Source organism: Leucopleurus acutus (genome assembly GCF_964270905.1).
Source record: "Leucopleurus acutus genome assembly, chromosome: 4".
Classification (NCBI taxonomy): Eukaryota; Metazoa; Chordata; class Mammalia; order Artiodactyla; family Delphinidae; genus Leucopleurus; species Leucopleurus acutus.
The window spans coordinates 13,345,479-13,372,260 of NC_139146.1; the positions used below are offsets into that span (position 1 = coordinate 13,345,479).

The 26,782-nt window shown below is 37.4% G+C and overlaps 1 protein-coding gene across 1 annotated transcript in view; it reads left to right on the forward strand.

The window, feature by feature from the left end:
* SCLT1 (sodium channel and clathrin linker 1) overlaps positions 1-26,782 on the forward strand; it is a 255,924-nt gene that overhangs the window by 224,189 nt on the left and 4,953 nt on the right. The window contains exon 19 of the mRNA XM_082838635.1: positions 18,820-18,898. Coding sequence (XP_082694761.1) covers positions 18,820-18,898 — 79 coding nt within the window. The remainder of the gene's footprint in view (positions 1-18,819; positions 18,899-26,782) is intronic.

Consider the following 26,782-nt stretch of genomic DNA (forward strand, 5'->3'; position numbering starts at 1 on the left):
AAGTATTTTATCTTAGTATCAAAAAGCTTAATGTAAGAAACTTTTTAAAGATTTGAGCTCCTCTGTGGTATCTTCTTTCAGTTTGAAGTTTGTTTTAATTTGTAAAATTGTATTAATTCATCTCTAATTATTTCCTCTTAGTTACTCTTTTATCTTGAAATGTATACAACACAGAAAATTTTGAGCTTCCAAGAGGAAAGCATTTTAAAGCTTACATATTAACATATAACATCTATAAATGTAATATAGCTGTACTAATCTTACTTGAATGAGAAACTATTGTTATTTTTATAGATTAAATTTTAAAACTTCTTATGGGAAAAAAATGAGATGAGATTTGCCCTACCAGATATCAAAATCTAGAAAGCTGTATGGTGGTATTGGCACAGGAATAGGTAATTTGAAAGGAACACGGAAAAACAAACCATGTAAAATTGGAAATTTTGTTCATTGTAATATGGCATTTCAAATCAATGGTGAAAAGATGATGTTGGAAAAATTTTAACTCATTTAGTGCACTCTTTATTCACTATACAAAGTAAATTACAGATGGATTAAAAAGCTAAATTTTAAAAAAGTATTAAAAGAAATAAGATTAATTTTATTATCCTAGAATGGATAAGTCTTTCTAATCAAAACACAAATCCAGAATGCAAAGATTGATTAATTTATTTCACCATAAAAATTAAAATTCTGTATGAAGAAAGATGCTAAACAAAGATAAAAGACAGGGGCTTCCCTGATGGCGCAGTGGTTGAGAATCTGCCTGCCAATGCAGGGGACACGGGTTCGAGCCCTGGTCTGGGAAGATCCCACATGCCGTGGAACAACTGGGCCCGTGAACCACAACTACTGAGCCTGTGCGTCTGGAGCCTGTGCTCTGCAACAAGAGAGGCCGCGGTAGTGAGAGGCCCGCACACCGTGATGAAGAGTGGCCCCCACTTGCCGCAACCAGAGAAAGCCCTCGCACAGAAACAAAGACCCAACACAGCCAAAAATAAATAAATTAATTAATTAATTTAAAAGAAAAAGACAAATGACAAAAGATAAAAGATTAATATGCAGAACCCATGGAGTTCCATAATTAAGGAAAAGAGTGACAGCCTAATAGGTGGACAAAGTATGTGAACAGGTAGCTCACAAAAGCAGATATACAAAGCTCCTTTAAACATATTAAACCAAATTCAGCCACACTATTATACACTAAAGAAATGCAAATTTAAACAATTTTGCCAAGCAATTTGGCTAAAATGTAAAAGATGGTTAACATGCAGCATATGCAAATATATGAGGAAACAGGATTGGGGTATACAGTATTGGTGGAAATGTAAACTAGCAAATCCTTTGTATAAAGTAATGTAACAGTAGCTAAAAAAATTTAAACTATGCATATCCATTTGTATCAGAATCTGTCCTGCAGAAATGCTTGCATGTGTGTAAACGTGAAATAACATACTTATCCCTGCCATCGGTCAGGCCTTTTCGTATCTTTAACCATGGCTGTCAAAGTAGCCTGGATCACCCTGGTTTCCACCATCACTTTTTTTTTCCACTCTATTCCATCTTTCACACTGCTCTCAGAATTACTTTCGTAAAAAGCAAATACATTCCTGGCCCTGCCTACTTAAAAATTTCTGTTTTACTGTTGCCTATAGGTTTTTTACGATCTTTCCTCCCCCTGTTATCAGCAGTCTGCCTGTTCCTACTTCATGAAGGGCATGTTCCAGCCACACTGAACAGCCGCCCCAATAAACCAGACATTGGTAAGGGCCAGCCCTTTTACCACTCCTAGTCTTCACTCCATTCACTCCTCACGTATTTACGGAGTGGTGGCGCTATTCTTTAAGTACTAAGGATAACAGCAAAGCCTTTTTAAAATATTAGAGTATTGATGGGAAAGTGGAAATTATCGAACAAATAAATGTATACATATAAAATCGGATAATAAGTATCATGCAGAAAATTAAAATAAGCCAATGTGATAGTGGATTGGTGGACACCTGAGACTGGTAGACGAGGAAGATCCTGTGAGGAAATAAACCTTAAGATCTAATGATGAAAAGGATCCTATCATTTATTTATTTCTGCGGTACGCGGGCCTCTCACTGTTGTAGCCTCTCCCGTTGCAGAGCACAGGCTCCGGACGTGCAGGCTCAGCGGCCATGGCTCACGGGCCCAGCCGCTCTGCGGCATGTGGGATCTTCCCGGACCGAGGCACAAACTCGTGTCCCCTGCATCGGCAGGCGGACTCTCAACCACTGCGCCACCAGGGAAGCCCCGGATCCTATCATGTTGGGAAAGAGCTGTTGAAGCAGAGAGAACAGCTAGTGCAAAGACCCCAGGGCAGGAATACACTAGATGATTGAAGTAAAAGAAATAGTATGCTAAATGAAGGCAGTAGTGTAAGATTTAGGCAATGTATTATATAAAGTAATGCCAGCCACCACAGCAAACAATCTCAGGGGCTTAACACGACAAAGGTTTATTTCTTGCTCCTATTACATGTCTAAGGTGGTTTGGCAGGAAGGCTCTGCTGGTAGAGGTTACATCATCTTGAACACATGGTCTTCTAAGATCACTGGAGCAGGGACAGAGAGGAATGGAAGAACACTGGGTTTTAACTAACTCAGCTCTGAAGTGATGCACATCACTTCCTTTTACTTTCATTGGCCAAACTAGGCATATGGACCCAATCTAACTGCATAGGAACCTGGGAAATGTAAATGGAGCACGTGGCATGTTTGGTGAACACTCTCTGCTGCAGACAGGGACCTGATCTTGTAGGGTTTCATTAGCCAGGCTAAAGAGTTTTAAGTGTGAATGAAGGCCAGTGGACAGTTTTGAAAGAAGTCCCCTGATCTGATTTTTTTTTTTAAAGATCACTCTGTCTCCTGTGTGGAAAATGGAAGTGAGTAAAAAGCTGAGGAGGGACTTAGAAGGCTATCATAAGAGTGTTAATAAGAGATAGTGGTGGCTTAAACTAAGAAGAAAGAGAAAGGTGGATTAGTTGGGAGTCTTTTTATTTTTAGAGGTAATAGAAGGTGCTGATGGATTGGATGTAGAGTATGAAGGAAAAGAAAGGAATCAAGGATAATTCTAGGGGTAATTGGTACATGCTATTTCTTTCTAGGGATGTTCTTTCCCAACTCCCCACCTGAAAAAATGTTCTTCCTTCCAGGTACCCAACTCAAATATATTTTTTTCTATAAAGCATTCTTTATACCTCTGACAGAACGCATCTTTCCTTTTCCTATACTCCCATACCATTCTGCTCATTCTTCTTTATGACATTTACTGAACTGTAGCATAACTATCATTTACCATCCATCTCTTCTACAAAACCATGAGCTAACATCTTGCCTGGCATATAGCTGTTCAATAAAATTGTATTGAATAAATGAATGAATGAATATACAATGGCTAATATTTTCTTCCCTTGCCCAGTGACAGGACAATTCATATATATTTATATGAATTATACAGCATTCGAGCCTAAGGAATTCTCTTCAGTCTCTAAAACATTATTCTTGGCTGTATATCTGTAATGTTTGGCTGCCATAACTGCTTTTCTAAAATTTTTTTTTTAGTTTTTTTGTTTTTTTTTTATTAAATTAACAGAATGAGAGGCAGCTGCAGGTACTGGCAGATCACAAAATGCATAATTACTAAAAGTAACTGAAGCATATTACAGTATAATTCAACAGAAAACAAAACACCTGGCACATGCTATGTTAATTTGTCATAAGAGAGCTTCAAAGAAAGCATTTGCTGCAGCTGGCACATCCATCATTTCCCTGAAACGAATAGTACACCTTTTGTTTTTAATTGTCTCGTATAATATAGAATAGAGCCTTATGTGATTTAAGCTTTAGTCATCACTAAAGGATTTCATGCGTTGAGGAAATTTTCCCTTACAGTGTATCAACCAAAATATACATGGCCCATCCTTAACTTAAACTGTGCCTCAATAATAACAAAATGATCTAAGCAATTACAGTAATTAATTATAATGCCTGAGATATTGGCCCAAATTTCAAACTCTTATCCCATGCCTTAAGGAACCATAACTTCTCTTATTTTAGTTAAAGTATTTGTGGCATTTTCAGAGACTAGTGCATTGTAGGGAACACTTTGCTTTTAACTTCATAACCATACCTTTTCAGTTATATATATACCAGTGATATTGAGAATTGAAGTATATTTAGAGTAGAAATTTTCTCTTTCAGCATGAGTTAGGATATCTATTTCTATGACAGAGACAAGCAGAAAAAGGCTAATTATTGTTATAAAACAGCTTCTAATGCTGACCTTTTTGAAATAATGTTTTTCCAGGTGTCTACTGAACATTTCCATAGGTACCTCACACTCAATATCTTCAAAACTGAACTCATTATTTCACACCTAGCACAAGTCTTTGTTTCATCCTGTATTTTCCACTTCCGTGTGTTAATATCTACCCACTTGCTCAAGTAAAACTCTAGATGTCATCCTGAACTCCTCATTTTCCTCACACCCCTAAATATCCAGTATTACTAATGCTACCTTCTAAATAACTCTTGAATCTGTCCATTTCCCTCCAATAGTTAGGCTATCAACATTGCTCACCTAGATTACTGCTAAAACCCCCTAATTTACTACAGTCATATTTACTTAACTATTTTTCCTGCTGTAATCAGCAAGACTTTCTGATGTTCAAATCAATCATGTCGCTTCTCTCCTTAAAATACTTCAGTGCTCCCCAGCGTACTGATGGTAAAGTCTCAACTTCCTATCAAGACATATAAGATCCTTGTATTTCCTTGTATTACCTTATACATATAAAATCCAAGCTGTATTTCTTTGTGATTCCTCTGTCATCCCCACTCCCATATCCTAGTAACACTCTGTTCCATTCATACTGAGCTTTCTTTCAGTTTCCTAAATTTATTATCCCTTCTTATTTCCTGGCCTTCACACATGGATTTGATTGTAACACTCTTCGTTACCCTGGTTTTGTCCATCTAACTTCTATTTATCTTTCATGTATCGGCTTACGAGCCTACTTCCTCTGGAGAGACAGCTCTAATCCCCTGATCCTCCATATGCGTTCCCATAGCACTGTGAATTTTTTATAGCATTTACTACCTGATCAACCTCATAGCTTTTCAGTATTTCTGGTAGTTCCTAAGTTTCACTGCGGCGGAGACTGGATCTTGTTCTTCCTTGTCTCCCTAGCACCTAACAAAGGCACTCCCTTCAGTATATATAGAACGAATGAACTTTGTAATTGCCTCAGTCTTATCCTAAGATTAAAATTATATGTTGTAAAGAAAATTCACACGTTACTTTGAAACTTTGAGTTCATTCTTCAAGTAACTTAAAATAAGCTTTCTATAAATGATTTCTATAAATAGAGCTCGGTAGCACGTTGGTTTTTGTAGTCGTAGTCTCCTGCATTTATTACACAGTTTGACGGCTACTTTAAAATGTAATCACTGCATTATCGAACTAGTTGTCAGATGAGAGCAAGTAGACGGAGACTTTGAAAAAGCGAGATATAGGATATTAGAAATGTTCTTATTGAATGGACTAGTTAAGTGGTTCTGTGGAATTAACTAAAATTTGTCTAGACTAAAAACCACCTTATGTGTGCCAGGCACTGTTCTAAGCCCTGTGACTGTAGCTTCTCTTTTAGTGCTTTCATTCCAGGGTGGGGAGAGAAATAATAAGAAGGTAAACTAACAAATAAACAAGATAATTCTGTGTATTTTAAATGGCATGAAGAAAACAAATGCGTTGATGCGACAGTAACTCGGACAGGGTGGGAGCTGAAAGGGCTGTACTGTTTCTTAAAAAGTAGTCAGAAAAGGTGAGATTTAAACTGAGGCCCAAATGATAGAAAGAAATCAACTCTATGAAAAAGCCAGGAAAATATTCCAGGCAGATGAAAGAATAGCAAGTACGAAGGTGCAGTGTTAGGGAGCAGACCCATGTGATTAGAGTATAGTGAGTGAGGGGAGAGAATGCTGTCAGGTTGAGGAACTAGGCAAGAATCAGACCATGAGAATCTTGTAGGCTATTTTAAGTAAGCTGTTTGTACTTACTTGAACCAGGATATTTAAGTAAGTCTATTTTAAGTTTAAGTCCAAAGTGCAGCAGTAGGAAATCACTGGAGAATTTTAGACATTCCTAGGTCTTTAAAAGACCACTTTAGCTATTATGTGGAAAACAGACTAGAGAAGGGGCAAAAATGGAGTCAGGGAAACCAGATATTAGATTATGACAGTATTCTAGGCAATAGATGATAGTGGCTTAGAACAGAGTGTTGTGGGTCGAGATGGAGAGAAATGGGTAGTTATGAAATATATTAGGGAGGTGTAGGGTAGAACCCACGATAAGTCAAATCTAAGGGATGAGAAAATGGAAGGAATCTAAGATGACGTCTAAGCTTTGACTCGAGCATCTGGGTAGATGGTGATGATGCCCTTTACTGGGAGGGAGGAAACTTGGGAAGGTATGGATAAGAAGTAGTTGCCATTTTGGACAAGTTGCATTTGAAGTGCTCGTTTGTGTTCCTCTACAGTCATGGCCTAAATGAGATCACTTAGGGGGAATGTGCAGAAAGGGAAAGAACGAACCTGGGCCTGTGACCAAGGGTGCTTGAATATATCTAAAGCTGGCCTGTAACCTGTGGTATTTTTAGTTAACTGAATAAGATTTGAAACCTTAGGATGAATTTCCTTTTTTAGTAGTCAGGTCTTTTGAAGCCACACACGAAGTCAAGGTCACAGTCTTTGCAATTGCTGACCATTTTGCTGCATACTCAGGATTAAATTTTTTTCAGAGAATCTTCACTTTGCCTTTTAGATCTTGATATTATATAATGCCACAGATTTGCTTTACTGACATCTCTCGTAAATGATTGGGCTTAAGGTAAGAGGCAGTGTGATTTAGTTGAGAGAACATTTTGATTAAAAGACTGGGTATGAAGCCCATTTTTTCCTTCAATCATTGCCTGACCTTAGGAACATTAAATAACTTTTCTGAGTCTTAATTTCTTTACCTATAAGATGAGAACAGTAACTACTTCGCAATATCAAAGCACTAATAAGATACAGTATTAACGTTCATGTGCAGTAGAAAACCCTCTTGGCTGATGTGCACTTCATCGTGGGCAACATGAACCAGTGACGTTTCTGTACAGAGCATACTGACCAGGGCCCGAGACTTTCTCTGTGCCCTTACCTAGTCAACTTAGACACTCTGCACTTGCTTTGCAGTATCAGTGTGATTGTTCCCAAACCAGGTTATGCCAGTTATACCTGTTTTAGAAATACGTAATTTAATTCAATAAGCCAGTGATATGTGAGTACAAAAAGAAAGTTATTGTTTCTTTTTAAACTGAATTGTATACTTTGGAGAATTTGCTGTTGAATTAAGTCTGGGTAAGCAACTATAAAATAGAGGGAATACTGTAAAAAGCTAGAATATTTCTGTATTTGGACTGCTTGCCAAGTGCCTTTAAATTCTTGTACCATCTTAATGAAAGCAAAAGTGGAAACGATTATAGATGATAACATTATGGATGTGGTTTGTGTAAGAAAGACATTCAACATTGAAACACTCCAATCAGTGTGCTCATACTTTAAAAGAAAAAATTCTTTAAGAACTTTGTATATTCCAGGCAAAAAGCTCAGACAAAATCCTTATCCTTCCTTAGGCCTCAGACCTCTTAAAAATCTGAGGAAATCTATAGCCCTTCTTCCCAGACTAGGCAAACACACAAGATCTTGTATATAGTTCAGGGTATTTGTGAACGTACTACCTGAAGCCTGTCCGTGGACCACAGAGAAAGGGCTCTTGCGTTAGGTGCTCACCCTTCACCCACTTCCACCTCCAGCTGAAGAATTGGATGACTTCCCAATGTTGATTCTAATATTTTTTAATAGATACAGCATTAATTATTTTGTTTATAAATTATTTTATAAAATTTTACTTACACAGAACGTAGTAAATCAATTATATTTTACACATAAATTTTAAATTATATTTTGTAGGCATGACTAGGATTTTCTATCATATACACATGAATTAATATAAGTGAACTAAAAATATTTAGGACACTGATGGGCTAAGCAATTCCCAGTGATAGTATAAGGAATTCCTTGTTCTTCTACAGTTACATTGAAATCGGTAGAAGATAATTTTACCTTAAACCTTATGATATGTAATACGTCAGAAATTATAGAGAACCTGGGTACAGTTCCATTTAAATTCTGTAATTAGTATAAAGTACTCTTTAACTGCCATAATGTCATAAAGAAACTGGAAATGTCATCTATCTCTGTACCTTCTGGCAGGCTACACTTAAATCATTCCCGATTGGTAAGGATGTTTCTGTTTTTAAAGATTTCCAGTGAAGAGATTATATAGCTTTACTCGGCAAGTGTTTGAGTGTAATACCACTGTGAAACTTTCTGGAAGGTCTTATTTTATGTTTATCCTAAATTACTAATGACATAGGGAACTCTCAATTATATTCTCTAATAAAGAGACATTTTCTCCTAGATAATACAGAGTCAGATCATCCTCCTGGGTCTTTCTGTTATCCCTGCAATGAAATATCCTGATAGAGAAATAAGGAGCTGCAAAGTCCTGACAGGCAGGCTCCAGGAAGGCCTCGGCGGATAGAGTTGGTGAAATCACTTTTCTCTCCGCCCTTTAATACATTCTAAACTTTCATTCAGGAGTGAGATTGAAGGAAATGCTTAACTGAAAAATTCTCTTTTCTTAGGCACTTCAAATCCTTTGGAGAAAGTAGTAGACTATAAATAAATCTAAATAAATGTTTAAAAATTTTTATCTAAAGTGTGTTTTGTGGTAGATTCCTCAGTGACTGTTGAGCAAATAGCGAATAAAATTTTCTAACTGCTAGGTTTCCTAAACCTGCAAATATTTATTAAATCCCTATGTGTAAAGCCCTGTGGTGTATACTGTGGAAACTAAAAACAATCGCCTTTTTAAAAGTCTCCATTATACTTGGGGGCCTGTGAGTATGTGTGTGTGTGTATAAGTGTATATGTATATAAACACATAGATAAACCACTAATTAGAATTATAATACAGAATTGTTAAATGTCTCCTACATAAAATAAATAATGCTTTGATGCGAGAAGAGAACTGTCTGGATTAAAAGGAACTGGGAAGGAGGCATAGAAAGAAGAGGAACAAGGGTGGAATCTTAAAGAATGGGCAGGATTTTAACGGGAAATCTTCAATAGAGGGTACAGAAAGTGATACAAAATGAGCCTAAAGATGATACATATATGATTTATTGGTGAGACAGTGAGAGCCTAACTGAAGTAGAAGGCTCCTATTGGAGACAAGGTTGGAAAGATAAATTACACAAAATTTTGGAGGAATTTGAATGCAGTCTCAGGAGTTTGGACTGTTTTGTCTGGTAGCAGAGAGCCACTGGAGATTATTGCTCAAGGAAACAAATTATTAAGGTGGTGCTTTAGAAAGAGAAATATGCTAGTGATGTGTTAGGGAAAACTGCTCCATCAGTTGAGCACTGCTATGTGCACTGGTGGATGCTATACATACAGTTTTTCACTTGATGCTGAGAAGCCCGAGCAGTTGCCTACTGCAATAAATCTAAAAATTAAGTTATAAGAACTTCAGTTGTGATGGTAACACTGAGTAGTAATGAAGAATAGGGAATTCCCTGGTTAAGGTTCTTCCCTGAAGAATAGGGAATTCAGTGGTTAAGACTTGGTGCTTTCACTGCCGTGGGCTGGCGTTCAATCCCTGGTGAGGAAACTAAGATCCTGCAAGCCGTGCAATGCAGCCAAAAAATGTATATGTATACATATACACATATAAAGGAAATGAAAAATGGATGCAAAAAACACTGCAGAGGAAGAATCTATTTAGGGGCAAACTAGATGTTGCATTCAAGAGAAAGTGAGAAACAGTTGACTTTAAGGTTTTTAACCTAAGTAGTGAGGGCAGAGATGTCAGTATAAAAACTGAGTAGCAGGATGAGAAGTAGGTTTTATCTCAGGACTTTAAAAAAAAAACAGAGAGAGAGAAAAGTAAGTTTGCAAAGGGATGCAAAATGTTTGATGTTAGTCATGTTAAATTTGAATATAGGACTGAACCTTTAGGGAAGAAATCAGAAAGATATAACTTGTCAGGTTTCCAAGTAAATGTGTAAATATTTCTATTCCTTACAGTGCCTAATACACACATTCACACATACATTCTCTTTCACTTATTCATCTAACAAACATTTAGCATTTGCTTGCCCTGGTGCACAGTCCAGGGGAGTGGTTAAGAGCACAGACTTTGGAGCCAAAGGGCCCGGATTTTCAATTCTGACTCCAATTGACAAGCCGTGTGAGTCTAGGCAAGTTACTTAACTATTTTTAAATGCCTCTGTCTTTTAATTTTCTCATATGTAAAATTAGGGATCTCACGGGGTTATCATGAAAGCTAGAAAAGGTAGTTTACATAAAGCATCTGGAACAGTGCTGGGCACCGAGGAAGCACTGGGGGATTGTTCGCTGTTATTACCACCGTCACCAGCATCTTCACTGTCTTGATGAATAGCAGTGTTGCTTGCTGTCCAATGGGGGTGACAGCGCTTGATACACGATAGAACAGATATTTACACAGATAAAAAGTAACTTAGAGGGCTTCCCTGGTGGCGCAGTTGTTGAGACTCCGCCTGCCGATGCAGGGGACATGGGTTCGTGCCCCGGTCCGGGAAGATCCCACATGCCGCGGAGTGGCTGGGCCCGTGAGCCATGGCCGCTGAGCCTGCGCGTCCGGAGCCTGTGCTCCGCAACGGGAGGCCACGACAGTAAGAGGCCCACGTACTGCAAAAAAAAAAAAAAAAAAAAGTAACTTAGAGTTAATAATTTGTATCTTTGTGATCTTAAATTTTGTGGGAAATTATTACTATCTAATAGGAATTATTAGGAATTATTCAGATAAATTGTCATGGGTAAATGAATAGCTTAGGCATCAAATTATGCAGTAGGTGTTTTGTGAAAAGGTTTTGTATAAACTGAGTTTTGGCTAACTTTATAAATACAATCATCGTATCATCTTCCTCTCCATAGTACTCAGAAGTTATTTCTCATCAGCACTAATGTGCATAACTTTTACCTTTAATTACATTCGGCCTAGAAGACTGGCCACGTTAGTCACTTTGCTTTTCTTTATTATGTCATGTTGAGGAGCAGCAGTAACTTAAACTACACAAGATACTTTAAAGGAAGCATAGTCATTTATCCCACATTATTATTACCACCAAAATAAAGCTGAGGTCAAACATTAGAGTTTGTCTGTCGTGCCATCAGTGATAGATACTCAGGCTTCTCATACTCAGTGACATGTATAGATGAAGCCACTGAGTAGGAATAAGTCGTTTCCCCTTAGTCTGTAAGTTCTGTTGTGGCAACATCCATGTGTTTACCACCGCATGCCTTGCACTTGGCCATAAAGAATATTCGGTAGATATTTCTGGAATTGATTTGTGGACATTATTTTTTGTCCTCTTCTATGTATTTATAACAAACTGCTTGCTGATTTTAACAGCTATCCACTCAAATATAGGACACTACAGGGACTTACCAGGTTTTTAGGTTCACTTGGAAAAAATTCAAGGCTCATAATTGGAAGTGTTAATCTATCGATTTACTTTAGAAGCAGAAGTAAGGTCAAAGGATAAAAAACAATCCTGAATTAACTATTTTAATACTCAGAAATTGATTTGATCTTGTTTAAAGTTATTTTAAAGACTACATTGTATCTGCTTCTAACCTGGGACCCTGGAAATTATCTTTACCCAAAAGCAATATAATGCTTATATGTTGAACAACAAAAAAGACAACATTTCTGTCTTCTGTGCGTAAGATTATTCCAGCTAATAAAGCATAAAAGATATGAATGCATAAAATAAGGCAAATATACAACCAACCAAAGCATAAATTTTAATCCTGAATGTACTACATTGAAATGATGTTCAGTGATTAACATTACCTTAAATTTCCGAGAGTTGAGCCCTGCTAAGAAGCACCATATATGAATCTTAAAAATAACAAACTGTATCTGTTTCATATGAATACACTTTCATTTTAATGCCAAGTACTACCTCAAGATACTGATATTAACGAGACTTTGGCACTTTTAAAATATGTGTATGTGAGTTTTTTGCTTTTTTTATTGTGGTAAAATAAACATAATATAAAATGTACAATTTTAACCATTATTTAAATTGTGATAAAAAATTTACAGTCTTAATCATTTTATTGACATCTTTATTGGAGTATAACTGCTTAACAATGGTGTGTTAGTTTCTGCTTTACAACAAAGTGAATCAGCTATACATATACATATATCACCATATTCCCTCCCTCTTGCGTCTCCCTCCCACCCTCCCTATCCCACCCATCTAGATGGTCAAAAAGCACCGAGCTGATCTCCCTGTGCTATGCGGCTTCTTCCCACTAGCTATCTGTTTTACATTTGGTAGTGTATATATGTCCATGCTACTCTCTCACTTCGTCCCAGCTTACCCGCCCCCCTCCCCGTGTCCTCAAGTCCATTATCTACGTCTGCCTCTTCATTCCTGTCCCTCCCCTAGGTTCATCAGAACAATATATTTTTTAGATTCCATATATACGTGTTAGCATATGGTATTTGTTTTTCTGACTTCACTCTGTAGGACAGACTCTAGGTCCATCCACCTCACTACAAATAACTCAATTTGGTTTCTTTTTAATGGCTGAGTAATGTTCCATTGTATATATGTGCCACATCTTCATTGTCCATTCATCTGTCGATGGACACTTAGGTTGCTTCCATGCCCTGGCTGTTGTAAATAGTGCTGCAATGAACATTGTGGTACATGACTCTTTTTGAATTATGGTTTTCTCAGGGTATATGCCCAGTAGTGGGATTGCTGGAATATATGGTAGTTCTATTTTTAGTTTTTTAAGGAACCTCCATACTGTTCTCCATAGTGACTGTATCCATTTACATTCCCACCAACACTGCAAGAGGGATGCCTTTTCTCCACACCTTCTCCAGCATTTATTGTTTGTAGATTTTTTGATGATGGCCATTCTGACCAGTGTGAGGCGATACCTCACTGTAGTTTTGATTTGCATTTCTCTAATGATTAGTGTTGTTGACCATCCTTTCATGTATTTGTTGGCGATCTGTATATCTTCTTTGGAAAAATGTCTGTTTAGGTCTTCTGCCCATTTTTGGATTGGGTTGTTTGTTTTTTTTGATACTGAGCTGCGTGAGCTGTTTGTGTATTTTGGAGACTGATCCTTTGTCAGTTGCTTCATTTGCAAATATTTTCTCCCATTCTGAGGGTTGTCTTTTCATCTTGTTTATGGCTTCTTTTGCTGTGCAAAAGCTTTTAAGTTTCATTAGGTCCCATTTATTTATTTTTGTTTTTTTGTCCACTTCTCTAGGAAGTGGGTCAAAAAGCATCTTGCTGTGATTTATGTCACACAGTGTTCTGCTTATGTTTTCCTCTAACAGTTTTACAGTGTCTGGGCTTACATTTACGTCTTTAATCCATTTTGAGTTTATTTTTATGTATGGTGTTAGGGAGTGTTCTAATTTCATTCTTTCACATGTAGCTGTCCAGTTTGCCCAGCACCACTTACTGAAGAGGCTGTCTTTTCTTGCCTCCTTTATCAAAGATAGGTGACCATCTGTGCATGGGTTTATCTCTGGGCTTTCTATCCTGTTCCATTGATCTTATTTCTGTTTTTGTGCCAGTAGCGTACTGTCTTGATTACTCTAGCTTTGTAGTATAGTCGAAAGTCAGGGAGCCTGATTCCTACAGCTATGTTTGTCTTTCTCAAGAATTCTTTGGCTATTTGGGGTCTTTTGTGTTTCTGTAAAATTTGTGAAATTTTTTTTTCTAGTTCTGTGAAAAATGCCATTGGTAGTTTGATAGGGATTGCATTGAATCTGTAGATTGCTTTGGTTAATAGAGTCATTCTCACAATGTTGATTCTTCCAATCAACATTTCTCCATCTGTTTGTATCATCTTTAACTTCTTTCATCAGTGTCTTATAGTTTTCTGCATACAGGTGTTTTGTCTCCTTAGATAGGTTAATCCCAGGTATTTTATTCTTTTTGTTGCAGTGGTAAATGGGAGTGTTTCCTTAATTTCTCTTTCAAATTTTTCATCGTTAGTGTATACGAATGCAAGAGATTTCTGTGCATTAATTTTGTATCCTGCTACTTTACCAGATTCATTGAGTAGCTCTAGTAGTTTTCTGGTAGCATCTTTAGGATTCTCTATGTATAGGATCATGTCATCTGCCGTGACAGTTTTACTTCTTCTTTTCCCATTTGGATTCCTTTTATTGCTTTTTCTTCTCTGATTGCTGTGGCTAAAATTTCCAAAACTATCTTGAATAATAGTGGTGAGAGTAGGCAACCTTGTCTTGTTCCTGATCTTAGTGGAAATGGTTTCCATTTTTCACCACTGAGAAGGATGTTGGCTGTGGGTTTGTTATATATGGCCTTTATTATGTTGAGATAAGTTCCCTCTTTGCCTACTTTCTGGAGAGTTTTTATCATAAATGGGTGTTGAATTTTGTCAAAAGCTTTTTCTGCATCCATTGAGATTTTAGTATGGTTTTTATCCTTCAGTTTGTTAATATGGTGTATCACATTGATTGATTTACGTATATTGAAGAATCCTTTCATTTATGGGATAAACCCCACTTGATCTTGGTGTATGATCATTTTAATGTGCTGTTGGATTCTGTTTGCTAGTGTTTTGTTGAGGATTTTTGTATCTGCGTTCATCAGTGATATTGGTCTATAATTTGCTTTTTAGGTGACATTTTTGTCTGGTTTTGGTTTCAGGGTGATGGTGGCCTCGTGGAATGAGTTGGGGAGTGTTCCTCCCTCTGCTATATTTTGGAAGAGTCTGAGAAGGATAGGTGTTAGCTCTTCTCTAAATCTTTGACAGAATTCGCCTGTGAAGCCATCTGATCCTGGGCTTTTGTTTCTTGGAAGATTTTTAATCACAGTTTCAATTTCAGTGCTTGTGATTGTTCTGTTTATATTTTCTCTTTCTTCCTGCTTCAGTCTTGGAAGGTTGTGTTCTTCTAAGAATTTGTCCATTTCTTCCAGGTTGTCCATTTTATTGGCATAGAGTTGCTTGTAGTAATCTCTCATGATCCTTTGTATTTCTTCAGTGTCAATTGTTACTTCCCTTTTTTCATTTCTAATTCTGTTGATTTGAGCCTTCTCCGTTTTTTCTTGATGAGTCTTGCTAATGGTTTATCAATTTTGTTTATCGTTTCAAAGAACCAGCTGTTAGTTTTATTGATCTTTGCTATCGTGTCCTTCATTTCTTTTTCATTTATTTCTATTGTGATCTTTATGATTTCCTTCCTTCTGCTAACTTTGGTGGTTTTTTGTTCTTTCTCTAATTGCTTCAGGTGTAAGGTTAGGTTGTTTTTTTTGAGATTTTTCTTGTTTCTTGAGGTAGGAATGTATTGCTATAAACTTCCCTCTTAGAACTGATTTGCTGCATCCCATAGGTTTTGGGTCATTGTGTTTTCATTGTCATTTGTTTCTAGGTACTTTTTGATTTCCTCTTTGATTTCTTCAGTGATCTCTTGGTTATTTAGTAGCATATTGTTTAGCCTCCATATATTTGTATTTTTTACAGTTTTTTCCCTGTAATTGATATTTACTCTCACAGCATTGTGGTCGGAAAACGTACTTGATACAATTTCAGTTTTCTTCAATTTACCAAGGCTTGATTTGTGACCCAAGATATAATCTATCCTGAAGAATGGTCCGTGAGAACTTGAGAAGAAAGTGTGTTCTGTTGTTTTTGGATGGAATGTCCTATAGATATCAATTAAGTCCATCTTTTTTAATGTGTCATTTAAAGCTTTTGTTTCCTTATTGATTTTCATTTTGGTTGATCTGTCCATTGTTGAATGTGAGGTGTTAAAGTCCCCTACTATTATTGTGCTACTGTCGATTTCCCCTTTTATGGCTGTTAGCATTTGCCTTATGTATTAGGGTGCTCCTGTGTTGGGGGCATGAATATTTACAATTGTTATATCTTCTTCTTGGATTGATCCCTTAATCATTATGTAGGGTCCCTCTTTTTCTCTTGTTATAGTCTTTATTTTAAAGTCTAGTTTTGTCTGATATGAGAATTGCTACTCCAGCTTTCTTTTGATTTCCATTTGCATGGAATATCTTTTTCCATACCCTACTTTCAGTCTGTATGTGTCCCAAGGCCTGAAGTGGGTCCCTTGTAGACAGCATATATACGGGTCTTGTTTTAGTATCCTTTTGGACAGTCTGTGTCTTTTGATTGGAGCATTTAATCCATTTACATTTAAGGTAGTTCTCGATATGTATGTTCCCATTACCATTTTCTTAATTGTTTTGAGTTTGTTATTGTAGGTCTTTCCTTGTCTTGTTTTCCTGCCTAGAGAAGTTCCTTTAGCATTTGTTCTAAAGCTGGTTTGGTGGTGCTGAGCTCTCTTAACTTTTGCTTGTCTGTAAAGGTTTTAATTTCTCCGTCAAATCTGAATGAGATCCTTGCTGGGTAGAGTAATCTTGGTTGTAGGTTTTTCCCTTTTATCACTTTAAATATGTCCTGCGACTCCCTTCTGGCTTGCAGAGTTTCTGGTGAAAGATCAGCTGTTAACCTTACAGAGATTCCCTTGTATGTTATTTGTTGCTTTTCCCTTGCTTCTTTTAGTATTTTTTCTTTGTATTTAATTTTTGATAGTTTGATTGTTATGTGTCTTCTTGTGTTTCTCCTTGGATTTATCCTGTATGGGACTCTCTGCACTTCCTGGACTTGATTGACTATCTCCTTTCCCATGTTAGAGAAGTTTTCAACTATAATCTCTTCAAATATTTTCTCAGTCCCTTTCTTTTTCTCTTCTTCTTCTGGGACTCCTATAATTCGAATGTTGTTGCATTTACTGTTTTCCCAGAGGTCTCTGGGACTGTCCTCAATTCTTTTCATTCTTTATTCTGTACTCCAGTTGCTATTTCCAGTATTTTGTCTCACCTGTCACTTATCTGTTCTTCTGCCTCAGTTATTCTACTATTGAACCTTCTAGAGAATTTTTAATTTCATTTATTGTGTTGTTCATCATTGTTTGTTTGCTCTTTAGTTCTTATAGGTCCTTGTTAAACGTTTTTTATATTTTCTCCATTCCATTTCCAAGATTTTGGATCATCTTCACCATCATTACTCTGAATTCTTTTTCAGGTAGACTGCTTATTTTCTCTTCATTTGTTTCGTCTGGTGGGTTTTTACCTTGCTCCTTTATCTGCTGCTTATTCCTCTGTCTTCTCATTTTGCTTAACTTACTGTGTTTGCGGTCTTCTTTTCGCAGGCTGCAGGTTCGTAGTTCCCGTTGTTTTTAGTGTCTGCCCCCAGTGGGTAAGGTTGGTTCAGTGGGTTGTGTAGGCTTCCTGGTGGAGGGGACTGGTGCCTGTTTTCCCGTGGGTGGGGCTGGATCTTGTCTTTCTGGTGGGCAGGGCTGCGTCTGGTGGTGTGTTTTGGGTGTCTGTGAACTTATTATGATTTTAGTCAGCCTCTCTGCCAATGGGTGCGGTTGTGTTATTGTCTTGCTAGTTGATTGGCATGCGGCGTCCAACACTGGAGCTTGCTGGTCGTTGGGTGGAGCTGGGTCTTAGCGTTGAGACAGAGATCTCTCGGAGAGCTCTTGCAGATTGATATTACGTGGGGCCAGGAGGTCTCTGGTGGTCCAGTGTCCTGAACTCAGCTCTCCCACCTCAGAAGCTCAGGCCTCACACTAGGCCAGAGCACCAATACCCTGTCAGCCGCACGGCTGCCACGGAAACAAATCTTCTCTCAAGAGCCAACGCTTTTTGACAGATTTGTCAGTTCTCTAGATGAGTTCATTTGTGATCTCCTGACGTTACCGAGCGTGCTTGGTTTTGCCTGACAGGTAGCAACCAGATCACTGAGTTTTCGAGGTTTGCAACAAACAGAGGGCTTATTCAGTAAGCAGCCAAGCAACAGGATAACCAGTCTCATATTTGCCTCCCTGAAGACAAGGGGCTCAAGCTATTTTGGGAATAAAGAATAAAAAAGTACAGCAGTCTGAGGTGTGGTGAGTGTGATGCACGCAGGGATTGGAAAAAGGTGCAGAAGTTGTCCTTCTGCACAGGCGTAACTAAGCTCAAGTGGTGTATTCTTGAGGGGTCCTCAATGCCCTCTTGCTGCAAATGAAAAACGGGCTTCCCAGGGGTAGAATACTTTGGTCCTTGCCAGCCAAGAGATGGCTTTTATCATGCAGGATATTTCTCTGTTGTTATTATTATTGCTGTCTTCTTTTTCGTTTAGCAGTTTATTACAGGTTATGATAAAAGATACACATGAACATCAAATGGACGAGATGCATAGGGCCAGGCATGGGAGAGGGGTATGGAGCATCTTTACCCTCTCCAGGCCCAAAACTCTGCCCAAATTTCCACGTGTTCACCCACCTGGAAGTTTTCCATTCATTTTAAGTGAACAGTTCAATAGTGCTAAGTATTTTCACACTATTGTACAACCAATGTCCAGAATATATATGTATTTTATAAAGAAATGAGTCGTTTCAGATATGGTCTATTAAGAAGCAACTTTTATTTTGCACACAAGATATTTTTGTTCAGAACATGAACATGTATCTCACTAATAAAGATTCAATTTTGTTAAATTTTTGAACAGTTATATTAATGGCTTTTTCTTCCGTTCTTTTTTTTTTTCTTCCCTGTCTCTTGATTAATAGGAGTGAGCTGAATCGACAGAAACTTCATACCCAAGAGCTGCTTTCTCAGCTGGAAATGGCAAATGAAAAGGTAGTTGAGGTAAGATAATGACCCTCCTGGGAAGTGCTTTCTGCTGCAGGTGGATACACATGTTATAGAATTTTACCTGAGCCAAGTCCAAATTAATTCTCAACTTGGAAATACCATATGGATGTGAGTATTTCTTGTAGAAATCATACATAACCCTAAAAGTGCACACTTAATATAATATGAATAAAAGCTTTGAAAGCTAGTGATTCATCACATTTAAATGACAAAGATAGAGCTCTTATTTCAGTTTCACCAGTATACCTTGTGCTTTTTCAGAATTGTTAGGATCCCCTTTGTTTCTGTGCATGTCTGAGACTTTTTTTTAACCCAATTCCTCTAATTTTTTTTAACATCTTTATTGGAGTATAATTGCTTTACATTTTTGTGTTAGTTTCTGCTATATAACAGACTGAATCAGCTATACATATACATATATCCCCATATTCCCTCCCTCTTGCGTCTCCCTCCCACCCTCCTATCCCACCCATCTAGGTGGTCACAAAGCACTGAGCTGGTCTCCCTGTGCTATGAAGCTGCTTCCTACTTGCTATCTATTTTACATTTGGTAGTGTATATCTGTCAGTGCCACTCTCTCATTTCGTCCCAGCTTACCCTTCCCCCTCCCCATATCCTCAACTCCATTCTCTTCTTCTGCGTCTTTATTCCTGTCCCTCCCCTAGGTTCATCAGAATCAGTTTTTTTTTTTAGAATCCATATATATGTGTTAGCATACGGTATTTGTTTTTCTCTTTCTGATTTACCTCACTCTGTATGACAGACGCTAAATTCATCCACCCCACTACAAATAACTCAATTTGGTTTATTTTTATGGCTGAGTAATATTCCATTGTATATATGTGCCACATCATCTTTATCCATTCATCTATCGATGGACATTTAGGTTGCTTCCATGCCCTAGCTGTTGTAAATAGTGCTGCAATGAACATTGTGGTACATGACTCTTTTTGAATTATGGTTTTCTCAGGGTATATACCCAGTAGTGGGATTGCTGGGTCATATGATACTTCTATTTTTAGTTTTTTAAGGAACCTCCATACTGTTCTCCATAGTGGCTATATCAATTTACATTCCCACCAGCAGTGCAAGAGGGTTCCCTTTTCTCCACACCCTCCCCAGCATTTATTGTTTGTAGATATTTTGATGATGGCCATTCTGACCAGTGTGAGGCGATACCACATTTTAGTTTTGATTTGCATTTCTCTAATGATTAGTGATGTTGACCATCCTTTCATGTATTTGTTGGCGATCTTTATATCTTCTTTGGAAAATGTCTATTTAGGTCTTCTGCCCATTTTTGGATTGGGTTGTTTGTTTTTTTGATACTGAGCTGCGTGAGCTGCTTGTGTATTTTGGAGACTGATCCTTTGTCAGTTGCTTCATTTGCAAATATTTTCTCCCATTCTGAGGGTTGTCTTTTCATCTTGTTTATGGCTTCCTTTGCTGTGCAAAAGCTTTTAAGTTTCATTAGGTCCCATTTGTTTATTTTTGTTTTTATGTCCACTTCTCTAGGAGGTGGGTCAAAAAGCATCTTGCTGTGATTTATGTCACACAGTGTTCTGCTTATGTTTTCCTCTAATAGTTTTACAGTGTCTGGGCTTACATTTACGTCTTTAATCCATTTTGAGTTTATTTTTATGTATGGTGTTAGGGAGTGTTCTAATTTCATTCTTTTACATGTAGCTGTCCAGTTTGCCCAGCACCACTTACTGAAGAGGCTGTCTTTTCTTGCCTCCTTTATCAAAGATAGGTGACCATCTGTGCATGGGTTTATCTCTGGGCTTTCTATCCTGTTCCATTGATCTATATTTCTGTTTATGTGCCGGTACCATACTGTCTTGATTACTGTAGATTTGTAGTATAGTCTACTATAGTCTATAATATAGTCTGTAGTATAGTCTATAGTCAGCGTGATTCCTCCAGCTCCCTTTGTCTTTCTCAAGATTGCTTTGGCTATTTGGGGTCTTTTGTGTTTCCATAGAATTTGTGAAATTTTTTGTTCTAATTCTGTGAAAAATGCCATTGGTAGTTTGATAGGGATTGCATTCAATCAGTAGATTGCTTTGGATAGTACAGTCATTTTCACAATGTTGATTCTTCCAATCCAAGAACATGGTATATCTCTCCATCTGTTTGTATCATATTTAATTTCTTTCATCAGTGTCTTATACTTTGCTGCATACAGGTGTTTTGTCTCCTTAGATAGGTTTATTCCTAGGTATTTTATTCTTTTTGTTGCAGTGGTAAATGGGAGTGTTTCCTTATTTCTCCTTCAGATTTTTCCTCATTAGTGTATAGGAATGCAAGAGATTTCTGTGCATTAATTTTGTATCCTGCTACTTTACCAGATTCATTGAGTAGCTCTAGTAGTTTTCTGGTAGCATCTTTAGGATTCTCTATGTATAGGATCCTGTCATCTGCAAACAGTGGCAGTTTTACTTCTTCTTTTCCCATTTGGATTCCTTTTATTGCTTTTTCTTATCTGATTGCTATGGCTAAAACTCCCAAAACTGTGTTGAATAATAGTGGTGAGAGTGAGCCACCTTGTCTTGTTCCTGATCTTAGTGGAAATGGTTTCCATTTTTCACCATTGAGAACAATGTTGGCTGTGGGTTTGTTATATATGGCCTTTATTATGTTGAGATAAGTTCCCTCTATGCCTACTTTCTGGAGAGTTTTTATCATAAATGGGTGTTGAATTGTCTCAAAAGCTTTTTCTGCATCTATTGAGATGATAATATGGTTTTTATCCTTCTGTTTGTTAATGTGGTTTATCACATTGAATGATTTGTGTATATTGAAGAATCCTTTCATTTATGGGATAAACCCCACTTGATCATGGTGTATGATCCTTTCAATGCGCTGTTGGATTTTGTTTGCTAGTATTTTGTTGAGGATTTTTGTATCTGTGTTCAGCAGTGCTACTGGCCTGTAGTTTTCTTTTTTTGTGACATCTTTCTCTGGTTTTGGTATCAGGGTGATGATGGCCTCGTGGAATTAGTTTGGGAGTGTTCCTCCCTCTGCTATATTTTGGAAGAGTTTGAGAAGGATAGGTGTTAGCTCTTTTCTAAGTGTCTGACAGAATTCGCCTGTGAAGCCATCTGATCCTGGGCTTTTGTTTCTTGGAAGATTTTTAATCACAGTTTCAATTTCAGTGCTTGTGATTGTTGTTTATATTTTCTCTTTCTTCCTGCTTCAGTCTTGGAAGGTTGTGTTTTTCTAAGAATTTGTCCATTTCTTCCAGGTTGTCCATTTTTTTTGGCATAGAGTTGCTTGTAGTAATCTCTCATGATCCTTTGTATTTCTTCAATGTCAGTTGTTACTTCTCCTTTTTCATTTCCAATTCTGTTGATTTGAGTCTTCTCCTTTTTTTTCTTTATGAGTCTGGCTAATGGTTTATCAATTTTGTTTTTCTTCTCAAAGAAACAGCTTTTAGTTTTATTGATCTTTGCTATGGTTTCCTTCATTTCTTTTTCATTTATTTCTATTCTGATCTTTATGATTTCCTTCCTTCTGCTAAGTTAGGGGGGGTTTCTTGTTCTTCTTTCTCTAATTGCTTTACGTGTAAGGTTAGGTTGGTTTTTTGATATTTTTTTTGTTTCTGGGTAAGATTGTGTTGCTATAAACTTCCCTCTTAGGACTGCTTTTGCTGCATCCCATAGGTTTTGGGTCATCATGTTTTCATTGTCATTTGTTTCTAGGTACTTTTTGATTTCCTCTTTGATTTTTTTCAGTGATCTCTTGGTTATTTAGTAGTGTATTGTTTAGCCTCCATATGTTTGTTTTTTTTGCAGTTTTCTTCCGAAATTGATATTTAGTGTTATAGCATTGTGGTTGGAAAAGATACTTGATACGATTTCAATTTTCTTCAATTTACCAAGGCTTGATTTGTGACCCAGGATATGGTCTATCCTGGAGAATGGTCCATGAGCACTTGAGAAGAAAGTGTGTTCTGTTGTTTTTGGATGGAATGTCCTATAGATATCAATTAAGTCCATCTTTTTTAATGTGTCATTTAAAGCTTTTGTTTCCTTATTGATTTTCATTTTGGTTGATCTGTCCATTGTTGAATGTGAGGTGTTAAAGTCCCCTACTATTATTGTGCTACTGTTGATTTCCCCTTTTATGGCTGTAAGCATTTGCCTTATGCATTGGGTTGCTCCTATGTTGGGTGCATAAATATTTCCAAATGTTATATCTTCTTCTTGGATTGATCCCTTAATCATATGTAGGGTCCTTCTTTTTCTCTTGTTATAGTCTTTATTTTAAAGTCTAGTTTTGTCTGATATGAGAATTGCTACTCTAGCTTTCTTTTGATTTCCATTTGCATGGAATATCTTTTTCTGTCCCCTCCCTTTCAGTCTGTATGTGTCCCTAGGTCTGAAGTGGGGCTCTTGTAGACAGCATATATATGGATCTTGTTTTAGTATCCTTTTGGGCAGTCTGTGTCTTTTGATTGGAGTATTTAATCCATTTACATTTAAGGTAGTCCTCAATATCGATGTTCCTATTACCATTTTCTTAATTGTTTTGAGTTTGTTATTGTAGGTCTTTTCCTTGTCTTGTTTTTCCTGCCTAGAGAAGTTCCTTTAACATTTGTTGTAAAGCTTGTTTAGTGGTGCTGAATTCTCTTAGCTTTTTCTTGTCCGTAATGTTTTCAATTTCTCCATCAAATCTGAATGAGATCCTTGCTGGGTTGAGTAATCTTGGATGTAGGTTTTTCTCTTTCATAACTTTAAGTATGTCCTGCCACTCCCTTCTGGCTTGCAGAGTTTCTGCTGAACGATCAGGTGTTAAGGTTATAGCGTTTCCCTTGTATGTTATTTGTTGCTTTTCCTTTGCTTCTTTAATATTTGTTCTTTGTATTTAATTTTCGATAGTTTGATTAATATGTGTCTTGTTGTGTTTCTTCATGGATTTATCCTGTTTGGGACTCTCTGCACTTCCTGGACATGATTGACTGTTTCCTTTCCCATATTAGGGCAGTTTTTAACTATAATCTCTTGACATATTTTCTCAGTCCTTTTTCTTTTTTCTCTTCTTCTTCTGGGAGCCCTATAAATCGAATGCTGTTTCATTTAATGTTGTCCCAGAGGTCTCTGAGTCTGTTCTCAATTCTTCGCATTCTTTTTTGTTTATTCTGCTCTGCAGTAGTTATTTCCTCTCTTTTATCTTTCAGGTCACTAATCTGTCCTTCTGCCTCAGTTATTCTGCTATTGATTCCTTCTAGAGAATTTTTAATTTCATTTATTGTGTTGTTCATCATTGTTTTTTGCGCTTTAGTTCTTCTAGGTCCTGTTAAATGTTTCCTGTATTTTCTTCATTCTATTTCCAAGATTTTAGATCATCTTCACTATCATTACTCTGAATTCTTTATCAGGTAGACTGCCTATTTCCTCTTCATTTGTTTGGTCTGGTGGGTTTTTATCTTGCTCCTTCATCTGCTGCATATTTCTCTGTCTTCTCATTTTGCTTCACTTACTGTTTGGGGTCTCTCTTTTGCCGGCTGCAGGTTTGTAGTTCCCGTTATTTTTGGTGTATGGCCCCAGTGGTTAAGGTTGGTTCAGTGGGTTGTGTAGGCTTCCTGGTGGAGGGGACTGGTGCCTGTGTTCTGGTGGGTTGGGCTGGATCTTGTCTTTCTGGTGGGCAGGGCCTCGTCCAGTGGTGTGTTTTGGTGTATCTGTGAACTTATTATGATTTTAGGCAGCCTCTCTGCTAATGGGTGGGGTTGTGTACTGTCTTACTAGTTTTTTGGCATGCCATGTCCAGCACTGGAGCTTGCTGGTTGTTGAGTGGAGCTCGGTCTTAGCGTTGAGGCGGAGATCTCTGGGAGAGCTCTTGCCGATTGATATGACATGGGGCCGGGAGGGCTCTGGTGGTCCAATATCCTGCACTCGGCTCTCCCACCTCAGTAGCTCAGGCCTGACACCCGGCCAGAGCACCAAGACCCTGTCAGCCACATGATCAGGTACGTGGAGATTTTCCTGCCTTTTCCGAAGTCTAATTTCTTCTGCCAGCATTCAGTAGGTGTTCTGTGGGAATTTTTCCACATGTAGATGTATTCTTGATGTATTTGTGGGGAGGAAGGTGATCTCCACGTCTTATTCCACCATCATCTTGAAGATCCTCCTCCAATTTTGTTTTAGTCCATCACAAAAGACATGTAGAAAATACTTTTTCCTACTGGAATACATTAAAACATTCCTTTAGATTAATGCTTTAGAACTAAATATAGCAAGGGTTTATCATTTTTTTCCTTTGAAGAAAAGAATTTAAACAATTTCCAGATTATTATTAGAACTTTCTAGAACTCTAGTTCTTCGTTTGTTGAGCAAACTTCGAAGGTATTTGTTGGAATTTCATTAACAGGCTGTATGGTCCATAGGTCTCTGTGGCCTTCTGTAGGAGCCATAGTGAAGTCATTACACTTCGGTTTTATAGCATTGTAAATTGACATGAGCCATTTAGAAAACAGTTAAACAGTAGCCTTTCAAAAACTCTTTGATGTTGCTCCCACTTCCAGGAATCTGTTCTAAGGAAATAATTTAAAATTTGAAAAAATTTAAAGGGAAATATTCAACACAGTAATGTTAATTATTTTGGAAGCTCAAAAGCACCTAAAATGATCAATTAAAAAAGAACAGTTGCATATATTATGTTTTATCTAAGCTGGACTGTGCCTTAACCTTTATGGTAGCAGCGTAGTAAAATGTATATATAGTCTGATTATAACTATGAAAATGATTATTATAGATGATGGCAGTTTTTCCTCAGGTTTTCTCTAGTGTTAATGATGTGTCTCTTAAATTTAAGACTACGTATTTAAACATCTTGGTAAATTGGAAAAGCCAATATAGTTCTCTTCATACAATTTAATTTTGCTTTTGGGCACACTAAGAAATAGAATAAGCACATTTTAGCAGGATACTGTTAGTTCAGTATTTTGTATTACTAGGCATGACATTCATTCTTATCACTTGTATGTTATGACATGGGAAGTACCTAGTTCAAAGAACTGTATAACAGTTTTACACGTGCAAAACCTTTTTTTTAGGCTAGTATGTATGGAGAAGGCTAATACATTTTTTAATTGATAGATTCTTTTAACTTGCCTGCATGACACCTTGTTGTGACAGATTTATATTCATGATGCCTATGTAGTTGCCTGAGGCTGCTCTAACAAAGTAATACAGACTGGGGTGGCTTAACCAACAGAAACTTATTGTCTTGCAGTTCTGGAGGCCAGTAGTCCAAAATCAAGAAGACAGCAGAATTGGTTCCTTCTGAGGGAGAATCTTTTCCAGGCCTCCTTCCTGGCTTCTGGTGGCCTCAGGCATTCCCTGTCTTGTTGCTAATGTTCTCCCTGTGTCTTCATGTGTTCTTCCCTTTGTGCATGTCTGTCTCTATGTCCAAATTTCCCCTTTTTATGAAGTCACCAGTCATACTGCATATGGACCCACCCTAATGACGTCAACTTAATCATCAACAAAGACCCTATTTCCAAATAAGGTCACATTCATAAGTACTAGGGGGTTGGGGCTTCAACATCTTTTTTTTAGGGACATAATGCAACCCATACCAATGCCTTAATAATGCTATTGACCCGAATACCTTCTGGAGTATACACATGTATTGGGAAACATGTAGACTGATTTCTTCCCCTTTTAAATAATACCGTAAGCATATAAATCATTTAAGATAAGTCTAGCTCTGTAAAAATCAGGATTTCTAGAATGAATATTTTCTGTTTCTTGACCTTAATAATGCGTAGACTATGTCACAGTTCCCCTGGAAGCTTGTCTAGCACAGTGGTTCTAAATGCGCTAGCAGACAGCATCGACACCACCCAAGAACTTGATAGAAGTGCACATTCTC